This window comes from Staurois parvus, unplaced genomic scaffold, assembly GCF_062004578.1.
Source record: "Staurois parvus isolate SC_StPar_1 unplaced genomic scaffold, SC_StPar_1.0 ptg000136l, whole genome shotgun sequence".
Taxonomy (NCBI): domain Eukaryota; kingdom Metazoa; phylum Chordata; class Amphibia; order Anura; family Ranidae; genus Staurois; species Staurois parvus.
The window spans coordinates 1,369,851-1,392,388 of record NW_028317932.1 but is presented as its reverse complement, the minus strand read 5'-3'; the positions used below and the strand labels follow the sequence as shown (position 1 = coordinate 1,392,388).

The window sequence follows — 22,538 nt, the reverse complement described above, 5'->3', positions numbered from 1 at the left end:
TGGACATACACTTGAAAGAAAAAATTGATTCTGCAAAGAAGCAAACTTACACTGGAACTCCAATTAAAACGTTTAATTTAAAGTTAGGTAGAACCTCCATCAGGTTTTATTTGCTGTCTATGCTGAAATTGGGGTGTTTTCACCACACTTCCTGACCATGAAGCTGAACTAGAAATTAAAGGATAAGTTCACCTTTGGGAGCAGGTTACATGTTCCATCCATTTTTAGAATAGAACATGTAACATGTTCCCACTCCTGCACCCTCTATCCCCCCCCCCCAACTTGTGACAGCGTGTTGGGGATCTTCTCCCTGCATCCGCTGTCAAAATTTGAAAAGCTGATGACTTGTAGTTCTCAATGAACTACCAGGGTGCTAGTGAGCGCTTTAGGTAGTTCATGGAGCTTCCTGTCATTGTGTAACTGCCTGCCTGTACGAGGTACGAGCAGACCAATACACTGACAGTCTGCAGGAGTCTGAGATTGCACTGAAATCTGGCGATCACTGGTGCATTGCTTTACAGGCTCCTAAAGAAATAATAAATGCACATTTTTTTTACCTAAAAATGCAGCGCTTAAAAAGTTACAAATAATCATAAGAAAACAGTGAAAAAAGTGTCAAAAAATAGTCCGTCCAAAAATAAAAGAAAGGTCCCAGAGGCTGTTATGAAACAAAAGAAATCCAAGGACAGTTGTCGTGTCACCAAGCACTACTACAGATGGCTTACCGGTAAGGCATGACCCCCTGTTAAGAGTGGTCAATCACGCTTTGTTAAACAATCCAGAAAGCCGGTCACTTGAATCCTCCAGATCACCATAACAGCAGATAAGGATCTTCCAAACAATGGACCTTAATTATGGTAGCTAAACCATTCAGGATAAGGCTTGGACTCATGTATGTAGTGGAAAACATGCAAAGAAAGAACGCTCCACATAGTGTAAAACCATAATCACAACATTTATTTAAAGTATGGTTGCACTCACATGTAAGCAATCATCATTAGGCATTGATTGGCAAAAAATACAAATTTTCCAGTTTCCAAAATAGCCGCCAGTCGTTCGCACATGTGCAGTAGCATGTGTGTGTGGCTCCACCCTACGTGTTTCGTCACAGGTAACGTCATCAGGGTGCAACTTTTTAAGCGCTGCGCTTTTATGTATTTATTGTTGACTGCCTAGTATCAGGGTTTTGTGTTCAGCTGCTATATGTTTTACAGCTCATTTTAGATTATTGATTATCTATTGTAGTTCTTATTATTGCAGGTTTATATATATATATATGTATCCTCATTTTTTACCTGCAAAGGTTACCTTTTAAAAGTAATTGCTTTGTAGTGAAGAAAAATCTCACTTTTGACAGTTGCTGCTGGTACAGGTGTATGACATTTTAAATGTTCCCTTTTCAAGGACGATTGTAAAATTTCCTCTTATCTAGGTGAAAAGTGTGGGAGTGATTCTCCCCAAATGGGATACAGACAGCAATCAATTCCAGCACAGATTCTAACCCCTCCTCACTCTGTTCAATACCAGAAAATGGTTTGACTGGCCCTCCACTTTAAAGTGGTTGTAAATCCTTCCATATTCCCAGGGAAGTGACTGGTGATACACAAGAGATTAAACAAATCCTCCAATGTAAGTTGTACCTGTTTATCTACAGTCTTTCTTCCCTACACCCGTTCAAAGTTCTGAATTTATAAAGTTGTTTGAGCGTACAGAAAACGGGGTGGAGAGCTGAAATTACACTCTACAGAGCTCAGTGGGGAGAACTCTGAGAGCTGATTGGAGGGAAGAGACAACCCCTCCACACATCACACAGGAAGAGCTGAGGCTCTGTCTGCTGGAGTTCCCTCCCGTCACCAATTTTCTCCTGTTGTCAAGAAAATTTGTCTGAAGTGATTCACCAGAGGAACGAGGCAGAAGACAGAATTAACACTTACTGCTCTTAATTAAGACAAGTACACACTATAGAGAGATATGCTTTGATCATATTTCATGTCTGAGGTTTACAACCACTTTAAAGTGAACTTGTACTCAATATTAACATAAAGCTATGCTGACCGTCTTTCTGTGATAGATTAGGCATCGAGTCACAAGATCTGTGCTGAAGGGAAGGACATGTTTATTCAAAATTACATGATCAAGTGCCTCTGCATTTAGCCATGTGGACAGCACTAAAGGGAACCTGAATCAGCATTTACTCCAGTAAAAAAAAAAAGTATGTCAGTGTTACATTCCTAATGTTTCTATAAAAATAATTTAAAAATAGGCTGAAATAAGCTGTGGCTGGACCAGGCTGAACGCTGTGCTGAGTGTTACTCATGTTTAAGGATATATGCCTGAAATGCAGGTATTAAAGTGTTACTAAACCCACAACAGTAAAATCAGTCTGTTTATGCAGTAAAGCATGCTTGTTATACTCACTGTGGAACCTAAGGGGTTAATCCTCTGCATTGTGTAAAAAGGCTGTTTGATCCTGTCTTCTCTGCTCCTCCTCTTGTGCACTTCTTATCTCCTGATGAGAAAGACTGAACCGTAGTCATTCTGCACATGCTCGGTTTAGTGTGTATTGCTTGGGAGAGTGCATGTGATCAGCACAGGGCCAATCAGCACTGTCCAGACAGAGGTCAATGGTTTTGCATCCTCCTAGAGCAGAAAGAAAACTACTCCTACAAGCTTTAACTAGTGCTCTGCTGAACACTGATAGAAGTCACAAGACTGCTCTAACTGCTGATGAGAAAAGGTATTATTTACTAAAATAATTGCACTTCCATGTTCTGTGTACTGCGGGAGACTGGATACTGTGAATGCAGGGGCCTGGGTTTAGTAACACTTAAAACTTCATTCACATTCCAAGTGCAACTTTGGAGCGCAACTTTGATGCCACTTTTGGTGCGACTTTGATGCCACTTTAGACTCTGGACCAAAGTCACACCAAATTAGTGTACTTTTTAAAAGTCACTGCAACTTTAAGTTGCATCAGCTTGAATGGATGCCATTAAAAAGAATGGGTTTGACTTGACATGCGACTTTGATGTTCAAAGTCGCATGACAGTTGCACAAATTTGAATGGAGCGTTAGGGTATATAACCCTAAACATGAATACCACTTGGTACAGCCTTCATTCTCATCCATATTTCAGCTTGACATACTTTGCCTCCCAGGCAACTAAAATTCTGAGATTGGACATACAGGAGCTAGATGCCGAGTGGGAAAGGGACTAAATTGAAACAGTTTCCTGTATTGTTTTTAGTAGTTGACTTCAGTCGATGTAAAACAACCAGTAAATAAACCTGATAACAATTTACTTCCTGTTTTCTACTTTAATTAACCACTTGACCAATGGCATTTTTTGCTATTAAGCAATGTTCTACTTTAACTGGTAATTAGGTGATCATGCAACACTGTACACAAATGAAATTCATATAATTTTTTTCACACAAATAGAGCTTTCTTTTGGTGGTCTTTAATCACCACTGTTTTTTTTTTATTTTTTATTATATTAATGAAAAAGACAGAACATTTTCAGGAAAAAAAACATATTTTTTACTTTCTGTTATAAAACATTTCCGATTAAAAAAAATTCTTCATAAATGTATGCCAAAATGTATTCTGCATTTATTTGCTAAAACAAAAATCCCAATAAGTGTATATTAATTGGTTTGTGTGAAAGTAGTAGCATCTAGAAACTATGGTGTACATACTGGAATTTAAGCAACTATAGATGCTATACTGACAGTGATCAGCGACTTATAGTGGGACCGTAATAGTGTGGTGGGCAATCTGGTGCTAACAGACACTGGCTGGGAGGGACACTGACTAATTGCCATTGACATCACTAGTGACACTAATACTATGATCAATGATAATATTGTACACTGTACTAATGACACTGGCTGGGAAAGGGTTAACATGTTGGAGCAATCAAGGGGTTAATTTGTGTGCTTTAAAAGTGTAATGTGTTTAATATGTGCTGCTTTCACTCACAGATCTGGCTGTTTTTCTCCCTGCTATTCAGAAAGAAGAAACAGCCGGGTCGCTGTCACTGCCACGCCTCTGAAAAGCAATCCACAGTTTTGGTGGGAGGCATTTTGTCACAGCATGTGTACACTCCTGCCAGCTGCCTTTGCAGCTTATGGGGCAGTGGTAAAAATGCATCTTAACCATGTATTTTTACTACCCCAGCTAGAAGTGTAAATAAGCCCATTGGGTGATATTTGAATATTAATATGGTTCAAATGGCTGAAGGTTTTTTACCTTCATGTATTCTCAGTGCAGCAGCCCCCCCCCCCTCACCATCCTTACCTGAGCCCATTGGCTCCCACTTCTGTCAATCAAAGCCAGTGAGCCAATGAAGAGAGCCTGGGGGCCAAGCCGCAGCTCTATGTGTCTTATGGATGCATAGAGCAGTGGCTCGGGGACAAGCATGCAATGGTTCCCCCCATGGTTAACAAAGATTTTCCAGCTCACGGGACCACAATCTATGTGCCAGCAGCCTGAGGGCGATTGTCGCTGAGTAAGGTTAATTATGCAATTAACCCTTCACACTGCCACTACTGCCTTTTTACAGAGAAGGAAGAAAACTCAAAAATCCTAGCAATCACACTATGATTTCAGAATAAGCGTCTGCAACACACACTGTCACCACAGACAGGTATATTCAGAGGATTATTACATACAGTAGCACTCTTCAAGAGACAGGGATTCTTTAGTTTGCATGAAAAGCTTTAGAGACAGTTTCAACACTTTTCAAAATAGGATTTATTACTAAAAAGATCAAAACGGTGCAATTAAACTATTTACAGAAAAAGATGTTACAAAGACATAAAGAGAACAAAAACGCAACAGAGAAATAAAAGAAAGGAGTTAAGAAGGCAGAATACTTGCAAAGTCCTGGTTTAGCAGAGTCCAATTGTCCGAGCAAAACTGTTGCCTTGGCTCTCAAGTCCATTAAGATGTTTTTTGGGTTGACGTTAAATGAGAGCTCCCCCTTCACAAGTCCTGTCAGTCCCTTTTTATGATATTAAAGGGGTGTAACCGGAGAACAACTTACCAATCATGCAGTTTAAGGGATGGGTGCTAGGAGGTCACCAAATTTATGACTAAATCTCAACTGCAGTTTCATACTAATATTAACAACTTTCAATACATGCAGGTGGTATTCTAGCAACTGGCAGATTATTATTCAGAATTATAATTTGAACCCAGGGATACCAACCAGAACGTAACTTTGTCACCAAGGAGGGAAGAAACTGCTTTCTCCCCTTTCCTATGTGCTAACATAGTCATGGATGACCTTGATTTGTTCGGTATGATATTCCCTATTCAAATATATACCTAATATTAATGTGCCCTGTTGAATTCTATGAATTGTATGTGGAATTGTTACATGTCGAATATAGACGTTTTATGGCTAGCTCTGCATTCCTAGAGCCTTAATGGCCTTACAGGTCTTGTGTCTCATAGGGAAGATTTCCCTTCACTTTATGTCTCATAGACAAAACAGGAAGTGAGACAAAATCCCTCCAAAGTGAGGACATTTCTGGAACTAGTGTCTCCTTTGGAAGACCTCAATTTTACCTCAATTGCTGCTGTGGTGACAACCCAAAATGTAGAATTTCCTTTCACTCTTGGTTATAATAGTAAATTTGACAAATAGAGAGGGTTGATCTTTGTCACTGGGTCACAGGCAGCAATAGAAACCTGAAAAGTGTTGTAATCCATTTCCAAACTATCCACAGCTAAACTTAAAGTGTTACTAAACCCACAACAGTAAAATCAGTCTGTATATGCTGTAAAGCATGCTTGTTATACTCACTGTGGAACCTAAGGGGTTAATCCTCTGCATTGTGTAAAAAGGATGTTTGGACGTGTCTTCTCTGATCCTCCCCTTCTTCCACAGTCCCCAATCTATCTGCTGATAGTACAGAGCTCTAGGAGTCATTCTGCACATGATCAGTATAGTGAGTATTGCTAGCCAACTGCCTTCCAGAAGATTTACCCCCCCCCCCCCTTCCTGACCAGACCATTTATTGCGATATGGCGCTGCATTAAACATGTCCAATAAAAAAATTCAAAAAATCAAATTTCATCATAAATTTAGAACAAAATGTATTCTGCTACATCTTTGCTAAAACAAAAATCCCAATATGTGTAAATTTATTAGCTTACGTGAAGGTTATAGCGTCTGAAATGGCAGTATAGATACTGGAATTTTTATTTTTATTTATACTAGTAATAGCGGCGATCAGCGACTTATAACAGGACTGCGGTACTGCGGCAGGCATTCTGACACTGGGGGGGAATTGACTAACTGCCACTGACATCCCCAGTGACACTAATACAGTGATCAGTGCTAATAAAAAGCACTGACACTGTACTAATGATACTGGGCAGAAAAGGGTTAACATCTGGTGCGATCAAAGGGTTAACTGTGTGCTGCTTGCTGTTTTACTGTGTGTTGTGTTTTACTAGGGAGACATGCTGCTGTGTCTCCCTCTGCACTGCAGAGAAAGACCTGTGTTGTTTACACACAGGTCTCTCCCGTCAGCTTTACACTGCGGTCACATCAAGCCCGACTTTGAAATCGTGCAACTTACAGTGAAATCGCATGATTTCAAAGTCGGGGAACATCTGACACAGACATCTATGCAAATCGCACCAAAAGTAGTGCATGCACTAGTTTAGAAATCAGTGCGGCTCCGACCAAGTCAGAACCACATCGACATGACCGCTATAATTGCAGACAATAGGGTGCGACTTGGCATGCAATTTTCGACCGGGGTCTTACCCGACGATCACCAAGTGCCAGCCGGGAATGGACCTGATGATTGACATCCCTATCCACCAATAGTGGCATGGGTAGGGCGTTGCACGTGCCCCCTACCTGGAAATTCAAATCACGTATATATACGTGATTTTGCGCAGCCCTGCTGCCCTGTAGCAGTACTTCTACTATGGGCGGTGGGAAAGTGGCTAGAGAGGCTTTTTTTTCTGTGGGTGAGTTCATGTGATTAGCACAGGGACAATCAGCACTATCCATAAAGAGGGTCAGAGGTTATGCAGCCTCATAGGACAATCAGGGGAGAATGAAAACTCCTCCTACAAGCTTTAACCAGTGCTTGGCTGGACACTGAAAGAAGTCACAAGACTGCTCTAACTGCTAATAAGAAAAGATATTTAGCAGTTTATATTTACTAAACTAATTGCATTTCCATGTTGTGTGTACTGTGGGAGACCAGATATAGTGAATGCAGGGTCCTGTGTTTAGTAACACTCCACACTGCCTGGATGAATCATTACATTGAGGGCCAGTTCACACCACAAAAAGAACCCAGATGCATTTTTAATGCATTTTTGATGCTTTCTGCTGCATTTTTGATAACTTCTATTGCTTTTTTGTTGAGTTTTTGCTGCATTTCCGGATGCGTTCCAGATGCTTTTCTTTTTTCTTCCTGTTTTTTTTTTCACTGTACTGGCATCTGGTGCATTTTTGCAGCGTTTTAGTGTGTTCCAGTAAACTTCTCAGCAGGAAAAATGCAGCCTGTTCTACTTTTTTTTCTGGAACGGGGCGCACTGGTATGAATTATGCCATTGAAAATCATGTAACCTGCTTTCTATGCGTTTTGGATGCAGAAAAAAAAGCGCTGGAACACATGTGGTGTGAACTGTCCCGAGGGCCCATTCACACCAAAGTGCGGTGTGGGAAAGGTACATTCCAGGAACATTTCCCACACCACAGGTGCACATGCTGCTTGTGATCTCCATACAGGTGCCAATGTATTAATAGCATCCCAAACGCAGCGGGTTTGTGGGCAGCACATCACACGGTACCACTGCGCCATGCAGTTTGGTGCTGTGTAATTTGAGAATGTCATGCTTTCACTGGACGGTGTAGGATGGCATGCGTTCTGGTGGAATCTGGCTCCGAATGGATGAAATCATCTGACATCTCTGTAAAGCACACTACAAGGGAAGGACTGTATTCGTGTGTCATCTAGCCCAGAATAAGTTTCTTTGTTTTTAAAAGACCTTGTCTAAATCTGGCCATACACTATACAATCTCCTGCATATTACCAGAACTGTCATTTTGGTACAAACCTAAACGAAATGGTACCAAATCACTGCACTACATAATTGATCTAAAGGAGATTGTACATGGAGGGAGGAGATTGTACAGTCAGATTGTATAGTGTATGGTCAGCCTCAAAGCCAGCAACAGTGATCATACGTTATACGATGTGGTTGTACAATCTGCTTTAAGTCTACCATTAACTATTAAAGCAAAGATCTGCCTGGGGTGATCCTATTTCAAATGAGTGTCCTCCTAGTACATCGTCTTCGTAAGTCCAAAGCAGATCGTACAATCTGATCGCAGAGTGCAGATGAGGACACTCTGATTCACAGATCGCAGCCTGCACCAAGTTCAATCACACAGCAAAGTGACGCCCGGATCTGCTGTACCACATGACCGCACCTGCTGTACCACATGACCACCGGGGCATTCTACAGCTCCGCCCCCTGAAGCTGGAAACCACCTGACTTCCCATACACGGAGCCCGTACCACTGCGCAGTCATAGCTGTGGTGACATTACCCAATCAGCGCTCTTCTTTCATCGTACTGCCTCATCATGTGAACACCAATCCTGCTCAACTATTGGCTGGGAAGCTCTTGCTGTGTATAGTTGTGTTGCAGTAGGTGTCATGTACACAATGATAATATAAGTGCATACAGTATACAGCAGAGTGTGACCGAGGAGCGGGCGGGAGAGGTGAGTGATAGAGTCCCATATCACCCTCCACAGCATCCCATACCACCCTCCACAGCATCCCATACATCTCTCCATAGAATCTCATATCACCCTCCATAGCATCCCATACCACCCTCCATAGAATCTCATATCACCCTCCATAGAATCTCATCACCCTCCATAGAATCCCATATCACCCTCCATAGAATCCCTTACCTTCCTCCATAGAATCTCATACATCTCTCCATAGGATCCCATACCTCCCTCCATAGACTCCCATACCTCCCTCCATAGAATCCCATACCACCCTCCATAGAATCTCATATCACCCTCCATAGGATCCCATACCACCCTCCATAGACTCCCATACCACCCTCCATAGAATCTCATATCACCCTCCATAGGATCCCATACCACCCTCCATAGGATCCCATACCACCCTCCATAGGATCCCATACCTCCCTCCATAGCATCCTATACCACCCTCCATAGGATCCCATACCACCCTCCATAGGATCCCATACCTCCCTCCATAGCATCCTATACCTCCCTCCATAGAATCCCATACCACCCTCCATAGAATCCCATACATCTCTCCATAGGATCCCATATCACCCTCCATAGAATCCCATATCACCCTCCATAGAATCCCATATCACCCTCCATAGAATCCCATATCACCCTCTATAAACTCCCATACCACCCTCCATAGAATCCCATACCACCCTCCATAGAATCCCATACCTCCCTCCATAGCATCCCTTACCACCCTCCATAACATCCCATACCTTCCTCCATAGCCTCCCATACCTCCCTCCATAGCCTCCCATACCTCCCTCTATAGAATCCCATACCACCCTCTATAGAATCCCATACATCTCTCCATAGACTCCCATACCTCCCTCTATAGAATCCCATACCACCCTCTATAGAATCCCATACATCTCTCCATAGACTCCAATACCTCCCTATATAGAATCCCATACATCTCTCCATAGACTCCCATACCTCCCTCCATAGCCTCCCATACCTCCCTCCATAGCCTCCCATACCTTCCTCCATAGCCTCCCATACCTTCCTCTATAGAATCCCATACAACCCTCTATAGACTCCCATACCTCCCTCTATAGAATCCCATACAACCCTCCATAGACTCCCATACCACCCTCTATAGAATCCCATACATCTCTCCATAGACTCCCATACCTCCCTCTATAGAATCCCATACATCTCTCCATAGACTCCCATACCTCCCTCCATAGCCTCCCATACCTCCCTCCATAGCCTCCCATTCCTCCCTCTTTATGATCCTATACCTCCCTCCATGACAGTGTTTGCTGAGAGGACACTACTACCACAGTCATAGATCAGCCTCATCCAGTGTGCAGCTCCTTCCAGTGACTATTGGCCTCTGTGAAAGTGTAACACTTTTTATTTTTGTTTGTACAGCAATGATTATGGACACAACTCCTGCTACAATATTTTATATTGTCATACATGTAGAGATTTTTGTTGGAAAAGTTTTGTTTTAAGATAATTTATTTGATTTTCTAATCATTAGTGGGGTCAAATCAGCTTACATTTTCATACTCGGTGACAAGAAAAGTTATAGGAGCAGGATATAAAATGTTTCTCAAACAAACACATTTTCGGACAGTGTATGCGGTTTTTGTTTCAGGATTACATTCATTTAAAATTGAATGTTAAAGTGATACTGAAGGTATTCTTTTTTTAATCTCTTCCTGACCTATAGCCAAAAGACAGCTACAGCGTGATCATCCAGTTCTGGAGGGCATCATTAGTTGTCCTTCCAGAAATGTGTCCCCGGCGTTCTCTGTAATCACTCTATCTCTATTCTTCGTACACAGCTGATTACAGATCGCGGTAAAAGGCCAATCTCATTGACCCTTTTTGCATGTGAGGGCATCATTAGTTGTCCTTCCAGAACCACGCCCCCGGCGTTCTCTGTAATCACTCTATTTTTCGTACACAGCTGATCACAGATCGCGGTAAAGGGCCAATCTCATTGGCCCTTTTTGCATGTGATCAGCTGTGTCCAAACACAGTTGATCACATTGTAAACAGACTTGCAGGTTATCGGCAGTCCTTTTTTCACACGCTGTCACCGCATGAGAAGAGGAGAGCCAGTAACCAACAATTCACACAGGGGAAATTTGCACTGATAATCAGGGCACTGATCATCAGTGCCCTGATGATCAGTGCAGCTCCATCAGAGCCACCTCATCGGTGCCCATCATTGCCACCTGCTCAGTGCTCCCTATCAGTGCAGAAACTAAGAATAACTTTATTTTTTTTTTAATTTTTGGTCTTTTTTCATTTGTTAAGCAAAAAATAAAAACCCCAGTGGTGACTAAATACCACCAAAATAAAGCTTGCTCTGTCTCAAAAAATGATAAAAATGTCATATGCTTACAGTGTTGCATGACCGCGCAATTGTCATTTAAAGTATAACGGTGCTGAAAATTGGCCTGGGCAGGAAGGGGGTGAAAGTGCCCTGTATTGAAGTGGTTAAATAACAAATATGTCCCCGATAATCCCTGTTTGATGTAAAAACTGGCAAATAAAGAATTAAAAAAGTAATAATAATAACTAGAAAAGCTACAATTTCTGGGGAAATTGTGTGAAGTGTTCTTGCCTCCACCAGTAGTCTACAACTGGAGTGGGCGGAGTAACTGGGTGGAGTGGCTGGAGTAACTGTTATGTGGCTGGAGTAACTGTGAAAAGGTTGGAGTGGGCAGAGTAACTTTATGGAGTGGGCAGAGTAACTGTGTGGATTGTTTGGAGTGAGTAAAGATAGTAAATATTACACTAACCAATTGATTGATCAAATTTAAAAAGTGCACATGGCAAGCTTGATAGAGTGAGAAATGCATTTCAACTTTTAATTATTTATATAGCACATGTCTCTGAAATATTAAAAATGAAGGCACAGTCACAGTTTAGAAATTGCCCTTCAAATTTGAGGTGGCTAGAGTGCAGTTTCAATGAATGTCAATGGGCGGCGTGAGTTGCAAACAAATGGTCATATTGTGAAAACTATCAGGACTATGGCTTAGCCATGGACATTTTTAGTGGCAGCAGGGATAGCTGGACGTTTTGATATAAGGTTTGTGTAGGTGGGCTTGAAAATGAGGGAGTGATGGAGGTTTAGAAATCATGTCCTGATTTTTCAGCTCACACTCTAGCTTTTGTCAGCTCCCACTCTAGTTTTGAACATTCCGCCATTCATTCCTATGGGACCAATTTCACCACAAAAACACCGATATTTCCTGAATCATTCGGCGAAACGTTCCACAAAGTAATAGCACACCATTCGAGAACAATCCGCACGTTTCGGTATATTACTGTCTATGTAGTGTACAAACTGTGGGAGGAGTTAGGGTGGTAAATTTGGCTATAATAATAAGAATATATATGTGAGATAACAGTAAGTGGTCGCCATGGAAGAACACTTAAATATGTCATACTTACCTGCTCTGTGCAGTGTCATACTAACCTTCTCTGGTCCTCCGCTGACACAGACCAATAGCAGCTTTCAAATACACCCACTGTTATGTGCTGTCCATCAACAGCCAGATGGACCTGATGGGGAACTATTATGGGAATTCCCACCATGCATGTTCCTGGAATAGGCTGAAAGCGAAGGAGATGCTGCAACTACAACCAGCTAACATTACAGACCAATGTATATATTTGCCCGCACACCATGGATGCTCAAGTCATGTGCAAAAGTTTTGATTCAAAGAGATCATATCACAAGGAAAAAGTGCAAACTTTCAGGGCTGTGCAGGCTCCCTTATGCCTCATGTACACTGGAGCTGATAAACTCACGTTTCGGAGCTGTTCAGCGTTTTTTCAGCAGCCCCTGAACTCACCCTAATGTTTTCCTATGTGTCCATGTACACCTTTGTTTACAGTCGTTTACAGGCAGTTGAGTTTACAGTCGTATTTTTGAACGCAGAAAACTTGCATTGAGCAGTAGATTTTATCAGTGTTTCAAACCCCAAACGCTTGTAAACACGGCTAACTGCGTTTATAGGCATTTGCGGTTGAAATTTTTTTTTTTAACTCTTCCATTTCATCATGATATATGCATGCAAAGCGGTTTCCCAGTACTCAAATGGACCTAACACACCATACTTTGAGGTTTTGCATGAAAACAAATGTTAGACACTGCTGCAATATTTCGCACAGAAATGAGCTGGAACACATCCAAACACCACAAAAAAAAAAAAAGACAGCTAATCTCAACAAATACTTCTCTTTCTGCTTCTGCTCTCTCTATTTCTCTCAAAATGTCTGAAATAGTTAATTTTTTTACTGTTTTGCAGTGCATTCTGGGCATTTGGGAAGGTCTCCTGAGGCTATCTTAAAAAACGCAAATGCGCAAAAACGCAGTATGCAAACGCGGCTAAACAGATGTTTTTTTAACCTACGTTTTTCAGCAGTTTCCATCGTTCAGAAATGTCCCGTGTACATGGGGCCTTTCAAGGCATGGCAGGATCATGTGCAGCCCCGAAATGTTGCACCTTTCCATTGTGATATGATCATTTTAAATAAAAGATTTTGGACATTAATGGAGGATCCAAGTTGTTCTGGCAGATATGTAAATTGATCAGATTGGGAACTAGTCTTCCACTTTTCCATCAGGCTCCGCCTACCCGTTGACAAGTAATTTCCCAATATAGGCATTGCCATATTTGGTTAGTTACGTCAGCAATATCTGTGGCCCCTTTGTCTACATTCAGCCCCTGCTGAGTAGGATAAGGGATGGAGCACTGTGCAGGGAGCTGTCCTGTCTGCACAGACACACTCCTCTGAATACTGGCATTCCTCTGAACATGACCTCAGAGCTGGTCTTAGGCTAGGTTCACATACATCCATACAGTGCCACTTAGTATGCACGGTTCTACACATATTTTGCGCATTCCCGAAATGATTTGTCCAACGCACAGGAAACATAAGGACAGAATTCCTGGACCCTTTTGTAAAATTGCACTGCACAAGTTTGGCGCATGCAACAACATGTGCCTTTGCCGAAGCTAAAGAGCAGCACATTTCTGTGCTTGTCAGGGAAGCCTGCGATTTTGCACTCATTCCCGGCATGCGTAGATGGGAACCAAACCTTAAAGCTGTATTGAACCCAAAACCAAATATGCATTATATTGCAGCTTCACAATCATTAAATGTGGTGACTGCATTCATTTTGCTTTCTTTGGCTTTATTCCCTCTGTTTTCACCTGGTGATCTGTCCAGTTTCACACCTGTATTAGAGTGCCCTTGCGAAAGGGTAGTGTTAAATGTATTAGCAGATTTAAATACAGTAACAAATTGAAGCCAAACTCCATATAATACTTTATAATCAGTTACAGCAAACAGTTTTTTTCCCTTTTAGGCTAAAGGTTTTACATAAATATATAAAAGCTGATCTTTGTAAGCACCCCTGTCAGTGTTAAATGGTTCAATGGCCAGAATGTATTCTACTACATGTCTTTGCTTAAAAAAATCCCAATAAGTGTATATTAATTGGTTTACGTTGAAGTTATAACGTCTACAAATGGTGGTGTATATATACTGGAATTTTTATTCTCTTTTTTTTTTATACTAGTAATGGCGATGATGAGCGACTTATAGCGGGACACTGGGTGTGAACTGACGACCTACCACTGACATTTCCAGTGACACTAATACAGTGATCAGTGCTAATAATAAGCACTGACACTGTACTAATGACACTGGGCAGGAAGGGGGTAACATCTGGGGCGATCAAAGGGTTAACTGTGTGCTGTGTGTGTTTTACTTGGGAGACATGCTGCTTTGCATCTCTGCTGTGCAGAGATACCAAGCAGCACGTCCATGCTGACAGGAGAGAGATCTGTGTTGTTTACACACAGATCTCTCCCCTCTCAGTCCTGCCGACGATCCTGGGTGATTGACATATCCAGCAGCTAATAGCAGCACGGGTAGGGCCCCTACCCGGAAATGCAAAATCGCATATTTTTACTTGAATTTGCATAGCGGAGCCGCCCTGTAGCAGTATATCTGCTATGGGGTGGCTCTTAACTGGTTAACACTGCATGCCGCACAATCCTTCAGGTGAATTTTAATTGCAAAAACAATGGAAGAAAGGGCGCACCAGCCTAGTGCATTACCTGAGTATAAAACTTGAATAGAAACACCAAAATATACTTACAAACAATTATGTATCAAAAGCATCATAATCTCAAAGCCATCAGGTCAACTCCAAAACCCCGAGAAGATCCTCAGATGGCTGATGCATTTGGAGGGAAAGTTCCCTCTTCCTCAGAGCCAATCAAGGTGGATTTTAATGCCTGGGCGGCGACATGGCTTCTGTATCATTCGACTACTGTGATTGGCTATCACAGCAGTCACATGATCAGAAGACCCTCCTGTTTGCTCTCAATCAGAAGCCTTGACTAAGAGCTATTGGTGACATTGTAGTGACTGTGCTGGGAGCACAAAGTAGTGCTCTGCAACCTTCTACTAACATGGCTGCATATGTGCTGTAATGGTCCGCACCTTTCTTGCTGCTGCATATATGTCTTTACGTGGTTGGCAAGAAGTTAAGAGATCCTCCGTGTGGATTTCATTTTGTTGTTCTGGGTCCTTTCAAGTCTTCATTCCTCACAAGATCTGTTTTGTAGTCCTGATTATGTCTTGTTGCTCCTGAAACCCAATGGTTGTATTTCATATGATCAAATCGTGAACAGTTCAAATTTTCTGGAATTCTATAACGTTATGGTTTGGCATTTCTTTTTGTGTTTTTACATTTTGAATCACTTTCTGGTACTCATTGAGAGAAGTCTGTTTGCCTTGGGAGCCACCTTACCAAACCCAGTGAGCTTACTGGAGAACTTCCTGGGTTTGGTTATTTGAACAAGCTGTGAAATCCCAGCACCTCTTAGATATTTTTTCTTGTTTTTTGTCGTATGTTTTCACCTGTATCTGACTTTTTTTTTTTTTTTTTTTTCTTCTTCTTTAAATAAAAGATGGCGGAAAAGAAGTTTTTGATGTCCCAATTGACAAATCATTTAAGGGAAGATCGCATTCAGCTTTGGAAATCTCCTTACACCAATGAAAATCAAGAGGCTGGTCCAGAGATAAAAGTATGAACACAGAGTTATTTTTTATCTTCTTTCTGCAGTATAATCTAATGCCGGCACCCCTTATTTTTATGTTATGTGAAAGCAGAGGTGCTCAGCCTTTTGCAGAGTCTGGGCCACTTACAGTTGCAAGAAAAAGTATGTGAACCCCTTGGGATTACGTGGAGTTTTGCATGAATTGGGCATAAAATGTGCTCTGAACGTCATCTAAGTTACAACAATAGAAGAACACAGTCTGCTGAACATAATACTACACAAACATTGTATGTTGCCATGGTTTAATTGCACATAACATGTAAACATTCTACAGTGCAGGGAGGAAAAAGTATGTGAACCTTTGGACTTAATAACTGGTTGACCCTCCTTTGGCAGCAATAACCTCAACCAAACATTTCCTGTAGTTGCAGATCAGACTTGCACAACGATCTGGAGTAATTTTGGACCACTCCTCTTCACAAAACTGTTTCAATGTAGCAATATTCTTGGGATGTCTGGTGTGAATCGCTCTCTTAAGGTCATGCCACAGCATTTCAATCGAGTTGAGGTTAGGACTCTTACTGGGCCACTCCAGAAGGTGTATTCTGTGCTGTTGCAGCCATTGTTTTGTTGAATTACTTGTATGCTTTGGGTCATTGTCCTGTTGCATCACCCATCCTCTGCGGAGCTTCAGTTGGTGGACAGATGGTCGCACGTTTTCCTGCAAAATGTCTTGATAAACTCTGGAATTCATTTTCCCATCAATGACAACAATCCGTCCAGGCCCTGAGGCAGCAAAGCAGCCCCAAACCATGATGCTCCCTCTGCCATGTTTTACAGTGGGGATGAGGTTTTGATGTTGGTGTGCTGTGCCTTTTTTTCTCCACACATAGTGTTGTGTGTTCTTCCCAAACAACTCAATCTTGGTTTCATCTGTCCACAGTATATTTTGCCAGTAGTGCTGTGGAACATCCAGGTGCTCTTTTGCAAACTTCAAACGTGCTGCAATATTCTTTTTGGACAGCAATGGCTTCCTCCGTGGTGTCCTCCCATGTACTCCATTCTTGTTTAATGTTTTCCTTATTGTAGATGTGTCAACAAAAATGTTAGCATGTGCCAGAGATTTCTGTAGGTCTTTAGCTGACACTCTGGGATTCTTCGTTACCTCATGCAGCATTCTGCGCTGTGCTCTTGCAGTCATTTTTACAGGACGACCACGCCTAGGGAGAGTAGCAACAGTGCTAAACTTTCTCCATTTGTAGACAGTCTGTCTTACCATGGACACATGAACATCAAGGCTTTTGGAGATACTTTTGTAACCCTTTCCAGCTTCATGCAAGTCAACAATTCTTGATCGTAGGTCTTCTAAGAGCTCTTTTCTGCGAGGCATGGTTCACATCAGACAGTGCTTCCTGAAACCAGTAAACCCAAAACAGGTGTGTGTTTTTAAGGGCAAGACAGCTGTCAGCAACACATCCAATATCATCACACTGATTGGAGTCAAGGTTGGCTCACTCCTGGCTCCAATTGGCTCTGGGAGAAGTCATTAAGCAAGGGCCTCACATACCTTTTCCTCCCTGCACTGTGAATGTTTACATGTTATGTGCAATGAAACCATGGCAACATCTAATGTTTGTGTAGTATTATGTTCAGCAGACTGTGTTCTTCTATTGTTGTGACTTAGATGACGTTCAGAGCACATTTTATGCCCAATTCATTCAAAACTCCACGTAATCCCAAGGGGTTCACATACTTTTTCTTGCAACTGTAAGTGATTTGGTAAACCGGTCGCAGGCCGGATGTTGGTCTAACCATTTTACTGAGAGGAGGAAATGATAACCCTATTTACTGACCAGAATATATTGAAGCATTAAGCTGTGATGGTGGAAAACATTAATAGAAAATATTTAAATGTTATAAGGATAAACTAATTTGTCAGACAAATGTACCCTCTTACCTGTTAAGGCCTGAGAGGAGGACAGAAACTATCATCGACTATATCCCCACAATCACCCAACTGTAAGAGGTACAAGATGGAGCCCACAAGCAAATTAAACTGGAGCCTTTCCTCTGCAATACCCCCTACTGGCAGAAAAGCATATTTCTCTTGTTTGAGAGCTGCTTCGAGTACAGTGTTACTTGGATTGTATTCCAGTCTTCAGCTGAGAGAACTTACAAAATGTTAAGACTTTACACAAAGTCTCAGAAATCTTTCATTAAGGTCTTCATGGTACATGAATACCATGTCATAGATATATTATTTATCATTGTAAAAGAACATATTCTACATTGCTTTTTTTTTTTATATATATTTCCAAACCACCCCAGCCAAATAAAAAACAGAAAACAACAACCATTTTTTCTGTTTGTTTTTTTCCAGGCCTTCCCATCTCTAGTTCTCTCTATATTTAGATCTAAGTTCTTTATATACTATGTATGTAGAAACCAGTACATTCCGATTTTGTTTTTTCTTCATCACCGTTCATATCTGCAGCTCTGTCCAATTAAATTGTGTTCCCTTCTAGGAACTGTCTCTGAAATATGCAGAAAAGCTGAAGCACAGTGTGGATGACATAGCCAGTGCATTGGAAGAAATTCGCTGCTCTGCAATACAACGTGGAAGTGGAAATCAGGCTTTTAAAGCTAAAGGATTGGCTTCACTGCAGGTCTTCCTGCCACGCAAGCTTAACAAAGTAAGAAACTCTGTCATTGTGGATCTGGCATTACTAATAAAGATGTATGCATGACAAAGTTCTGGTAAGCATTACATTTGAAACTAACCCCACTACCGAGCAATCCAGGTGAAGACTAGATGGTGGCCAGGCATGACTCAGAGGAATCCACACTGCTCATTGATGATACTCAGGGCCCAATCTATAGCATGCCAGTATAAAGAGAGTCTATAAGTGTAGGTGTAAAATATTATTTATGTACAGCATATTCTGCATTACAATTCTAAACTTTGTAAAATTACACCATTTCAATGACTGTTCTGTCTAGATCTACAGCCACTGAGTTCTTCTGGAGATCCTCTTCTGTTGACATTATTAGCACCATCAACAAACCTGGACAGACGGGATCTGCAGATCATTCACATGGAAAGCCAGCACACTGCATGGTTGATTCTCAAAATTCCAATTATTTAGGTTCCATTTAAAAGAGCCTAATTGTAAAGTACAAACAAACAAATAGTTATATCCACTGAATTTTCAGGGTCTCCCTGTACCCATTTATCCAGGTGACAGATATGCTCAAGGCAACAGTGCACTATCTGGTACATTTTTGCACTTTTTGTTTGCACTTTACAGTTCTGCAGTTTACAATGGATCCTCAGTGAATAGCATTTTTGAGGTTCACTCTTGTGGAGTGATGGCTTTCCATGCAAATGAGCTATAACATGGCTTGTTAGTTGACTGTGCAACCCCTAAGGGGCAAGAATGGAATGGTGCTGGGTGGATTGGACTGACTGAGATCTGTGGTAGAACTGAGGTTTGGAAGTTACCAGAGGATTTGCATATGTATATATTACAGTATACAGTAAAGTATGTTTTACCTTTTTGAGGATTGTAAAGTGGACCTGTTTTCCATTTTATATTTTTGACAGTAAGAGTTCTACCTTAGGGCAAACGGCACAGAATGCCTACTTTTACTTAGCTAGAAATGCTCTTTCTGTGCGCCTCACTGTTTGTTTCACTTTGCTGGCTAAGCTCCACTAACTGGAGCTGGAAATTAAGAGTACTCTTATTGACCACTAAAGCAGTCTTCGCCCTGGTTTACACCAGTGCGACTTGTCATGTGAATTGAGAGTTCAAAGTCACATGACAAGTCGCACTCTATTAGCGGCAGTGGAGCAAAATCGGTACGACTCAAGTCATAGCTATTTTGAAAAGAGGTCCTGTGCTATTTTTGTGCAACTTCCTTGCAACTTGCATTGACATCTGATAAATTAAGTCGCACAGGGTATCAGCAAGCCACAATGAAGTCGCACTGAATAGTCAGCTTTGAAGGTGCACAGAGTAGCGTGATTTCAAAGCCGCATTGGTGTGAACATTGCAGTGTTAGCTGTTGAAGTTGAGCCATAAAGTCAAGGAAATTCATACCCCAGTAACAGAGTAAATTAAATCAGAAAGGGGCACAGATGAAGTACCTACCAGGAAGAAGAGATGAAACATCATGGGACTGTTAAAGGAGCAGTTGTAAAGGTAGGTGTGCCTCTCTGAAAGCTACTGTGTGTACAGGTATATGAAGGCACTTCTGGGTGTGTTTTCTAGGTGTGAATGATGTGCATAAATTGTTTTCTGTAAGAAAATGAAAATGTTCACATAAAATTGATTAAGGGCTTAATCTTTGTATCATTTTTTTAAGGGATCCAGGAACTACATTGAAACCTGTCTGTCTGTAACAGGGAAGGAACTGAAGTGTCAGTAAGTAGAGTTTCTAGACCTTCCCTGTTTTTTTTGCCTTTGCAGCAAGCTAATGGGAGAGGCAGAGAAGGGAAGCTGGCAGCAGTTTATAGTTGCAGGGGATCGGGTTTGCTGGTGGGGTGGGATCAGTGCTGGGGGGGTGACAGAGTTGGGGGGGGGCAATTTAATAATAAATAAGACAGCAGGAGGCGGACAGGTTGGAGACAGGGACGTAAAGGAAGTGGCAACGGGCGGGGTTGATTTAATTTGAGGTATATAGCTCTGATCAGCGGCCTGTTACTCGCTATTCAGAGCTATCTGCTTGTTCAGCAGAGTCTGCTGAACAGTTCTGCTATAGTTTCATGGTCACTGAAGTGACCATGAGCGTATAGCAGAAGAGGAATTGAGGTCCGTACGGCGCATGGGCCTGGCCTGCTGGAGGCAGTGCTGTAGGTCTGTACGCTGTACAGACCTGGCAGTGAAAGGGTTAAATTAACTCAATGCTTCATAGCACCTTAGTACTTGTTTTATTTTCATTAAAGTGTAATGGAGCTCCTTCTGTGTATCACTAATTGGCCTATACTCAATGCATATTGTACCAAATAAATCCCAAGATATTATTTGATACCTGCGTGCTGAAAATGATATGCACTTTTTAAATATAAAAATTGTACATCAAACCTACATTTTTGTGTCCAACCCTCCTCAAAATTACATCCTGTGAACATGCGCAAAATAAACTATATAGTCCAGAATCTTTGCAAGTCCGTGCTATGATCATGCAGGTTTCAAATACCACTGATGTGCTTCCCACCTTCCGTATGCTTTCACCGCCACTTTTGACCCATATTTCAAAATAGGTCAATATGCGCCTTCCCTTTTAAGGGTTACAGTCCATTTCCAGATATTTATTGGAACCGCACTTGTTGTTATAAGATCCTTCTCAGAGATATGGTTTTTATATGGGTGCCACTGACTCCCTTTGCCTCTTAATGGCTCAAAAATATATTTCTGCTGAAAATAACTACCGTATTTTTCGCTCCATAAGACGCACCTGACCATAAGACGCACCTAGGTTTTAGAGGCAGAAAACAGGGAAAAAAAATTCTGAACTAATGGACTGCAGATATAGTACAGGAGATGACTAGAGACTGTGGACAGCACAGGGATGACCAGAGACTGCGGACAGTACAGGGATGACCAGAGCCTGCGGACAGCACAGGGATGACCAGAGCCTGCGGACAGCACAGGGATGACCAGAGCCTGCGGACAGCACAGGGATGACCAGAGCCTGCGGACAGCACTGGGATGACCAGAGCCTGCGGACAGCACAGGGATGACCAGAGCCTGCGGACAGCACTGGGATGACCAGAGCCTGCGGACAGCACTGGGATGACCAGAGCCTGCGGACAGCACTGGGATGACCAGAGCCTGCGGACAGCACTGGGATGACCAGAGCCTGCGGACAGCACTGGGATGACCAGAGCCTGCGGACAGCACTGGGATGACCAGAGCCTGCGGACAGCACTGGGATGACCAGAGCCTGCGGACAGCACTGGGATGACCAGAGCCTGCGGACAGCACTGGGATGACCAGAGCCTGCGGACAGCACTGGGATGACCAGAGCCTGCGGACAGCACTGGGATGACCAGAGCCTGCGGACAGCACTGGGATGACCAGAGCCTGCGGACAGCACTGGGATGACCAGAGCCTGCGGACAGCACTGGGATGACCAGAGCCTGCGGACAGCACTGGGATGACCAGAGCCTGCGGACAGCACTGGGATGACCAGAGCCTGCGGACAGCACTGGGATGACCAGAGACTGCGGACAGCACAGGGTTGACCAGAGACTGCGGACAGCACAGGGATGACCAGAGACTGCGGACAGCACAGGGATGACCAGAGACTGCGGACAGCACAGGGATGACCAGAGCCTGCGGACAGCACTGGGATGACCAGAGCCTGCGGACAGCACTGGGATGACCAGAGCCTGCGGACAGCACTGGGATGACCAGAGCCTGCGGACAGCACTGGGATGACCAGAGACTGCGGACAGCACTGGGATGACCAGAGACTGCGGACAGCACTGGGATGACCAGAGACTGCGGACAGCACTGGGATGACCAGAGACTGCGGACAGCACAGGGATGACCAGAGACTGCGGACAGCACAGGGATGACCAGAGACTGCGGACAGCACAGGGATGACCAGAGACTGCGGACAGCACAGGGATGACCAGAGACTGCGGACAGCACAGGGATGACCAGA

The 22,538-nt window shown here is 42.7% G+C and overlaps 1 protein-coding gene across 1 annotated transcript in view; it reads left to right on the top strand.

Moving 5' to 3' along the window:
• The first annotated feature begins 8,640 nt into the window (after positions 1-8,640).
• NUB1 (negative regulator of ubiquitin like proteins 1) overlaps positions 8,641-22,538 on the top strand; it is an 87,971-nt gene continuing 74,073 nt past the window's right edge. The window contains exons 1-4 of the mRNA XM_089673120.1: positions 8,641-8,766; positions 15,777-15,893; positions 18,392-18,559; positions 20,232-20,290. Coding sequence (XP_089529246.1) covers positions 15,777-15,893; positions 18,392-18,559; positions 20,232-20,290 — 344 coding nt within the window. The 5' untranslated portion in view covers positions 8,641-8,766. The remainder of the gene's footprint in view (positions 8,767-15,776; positions 15,894-18,391; positions 18,560-20,231; positions 20,291-22,538) is intronic.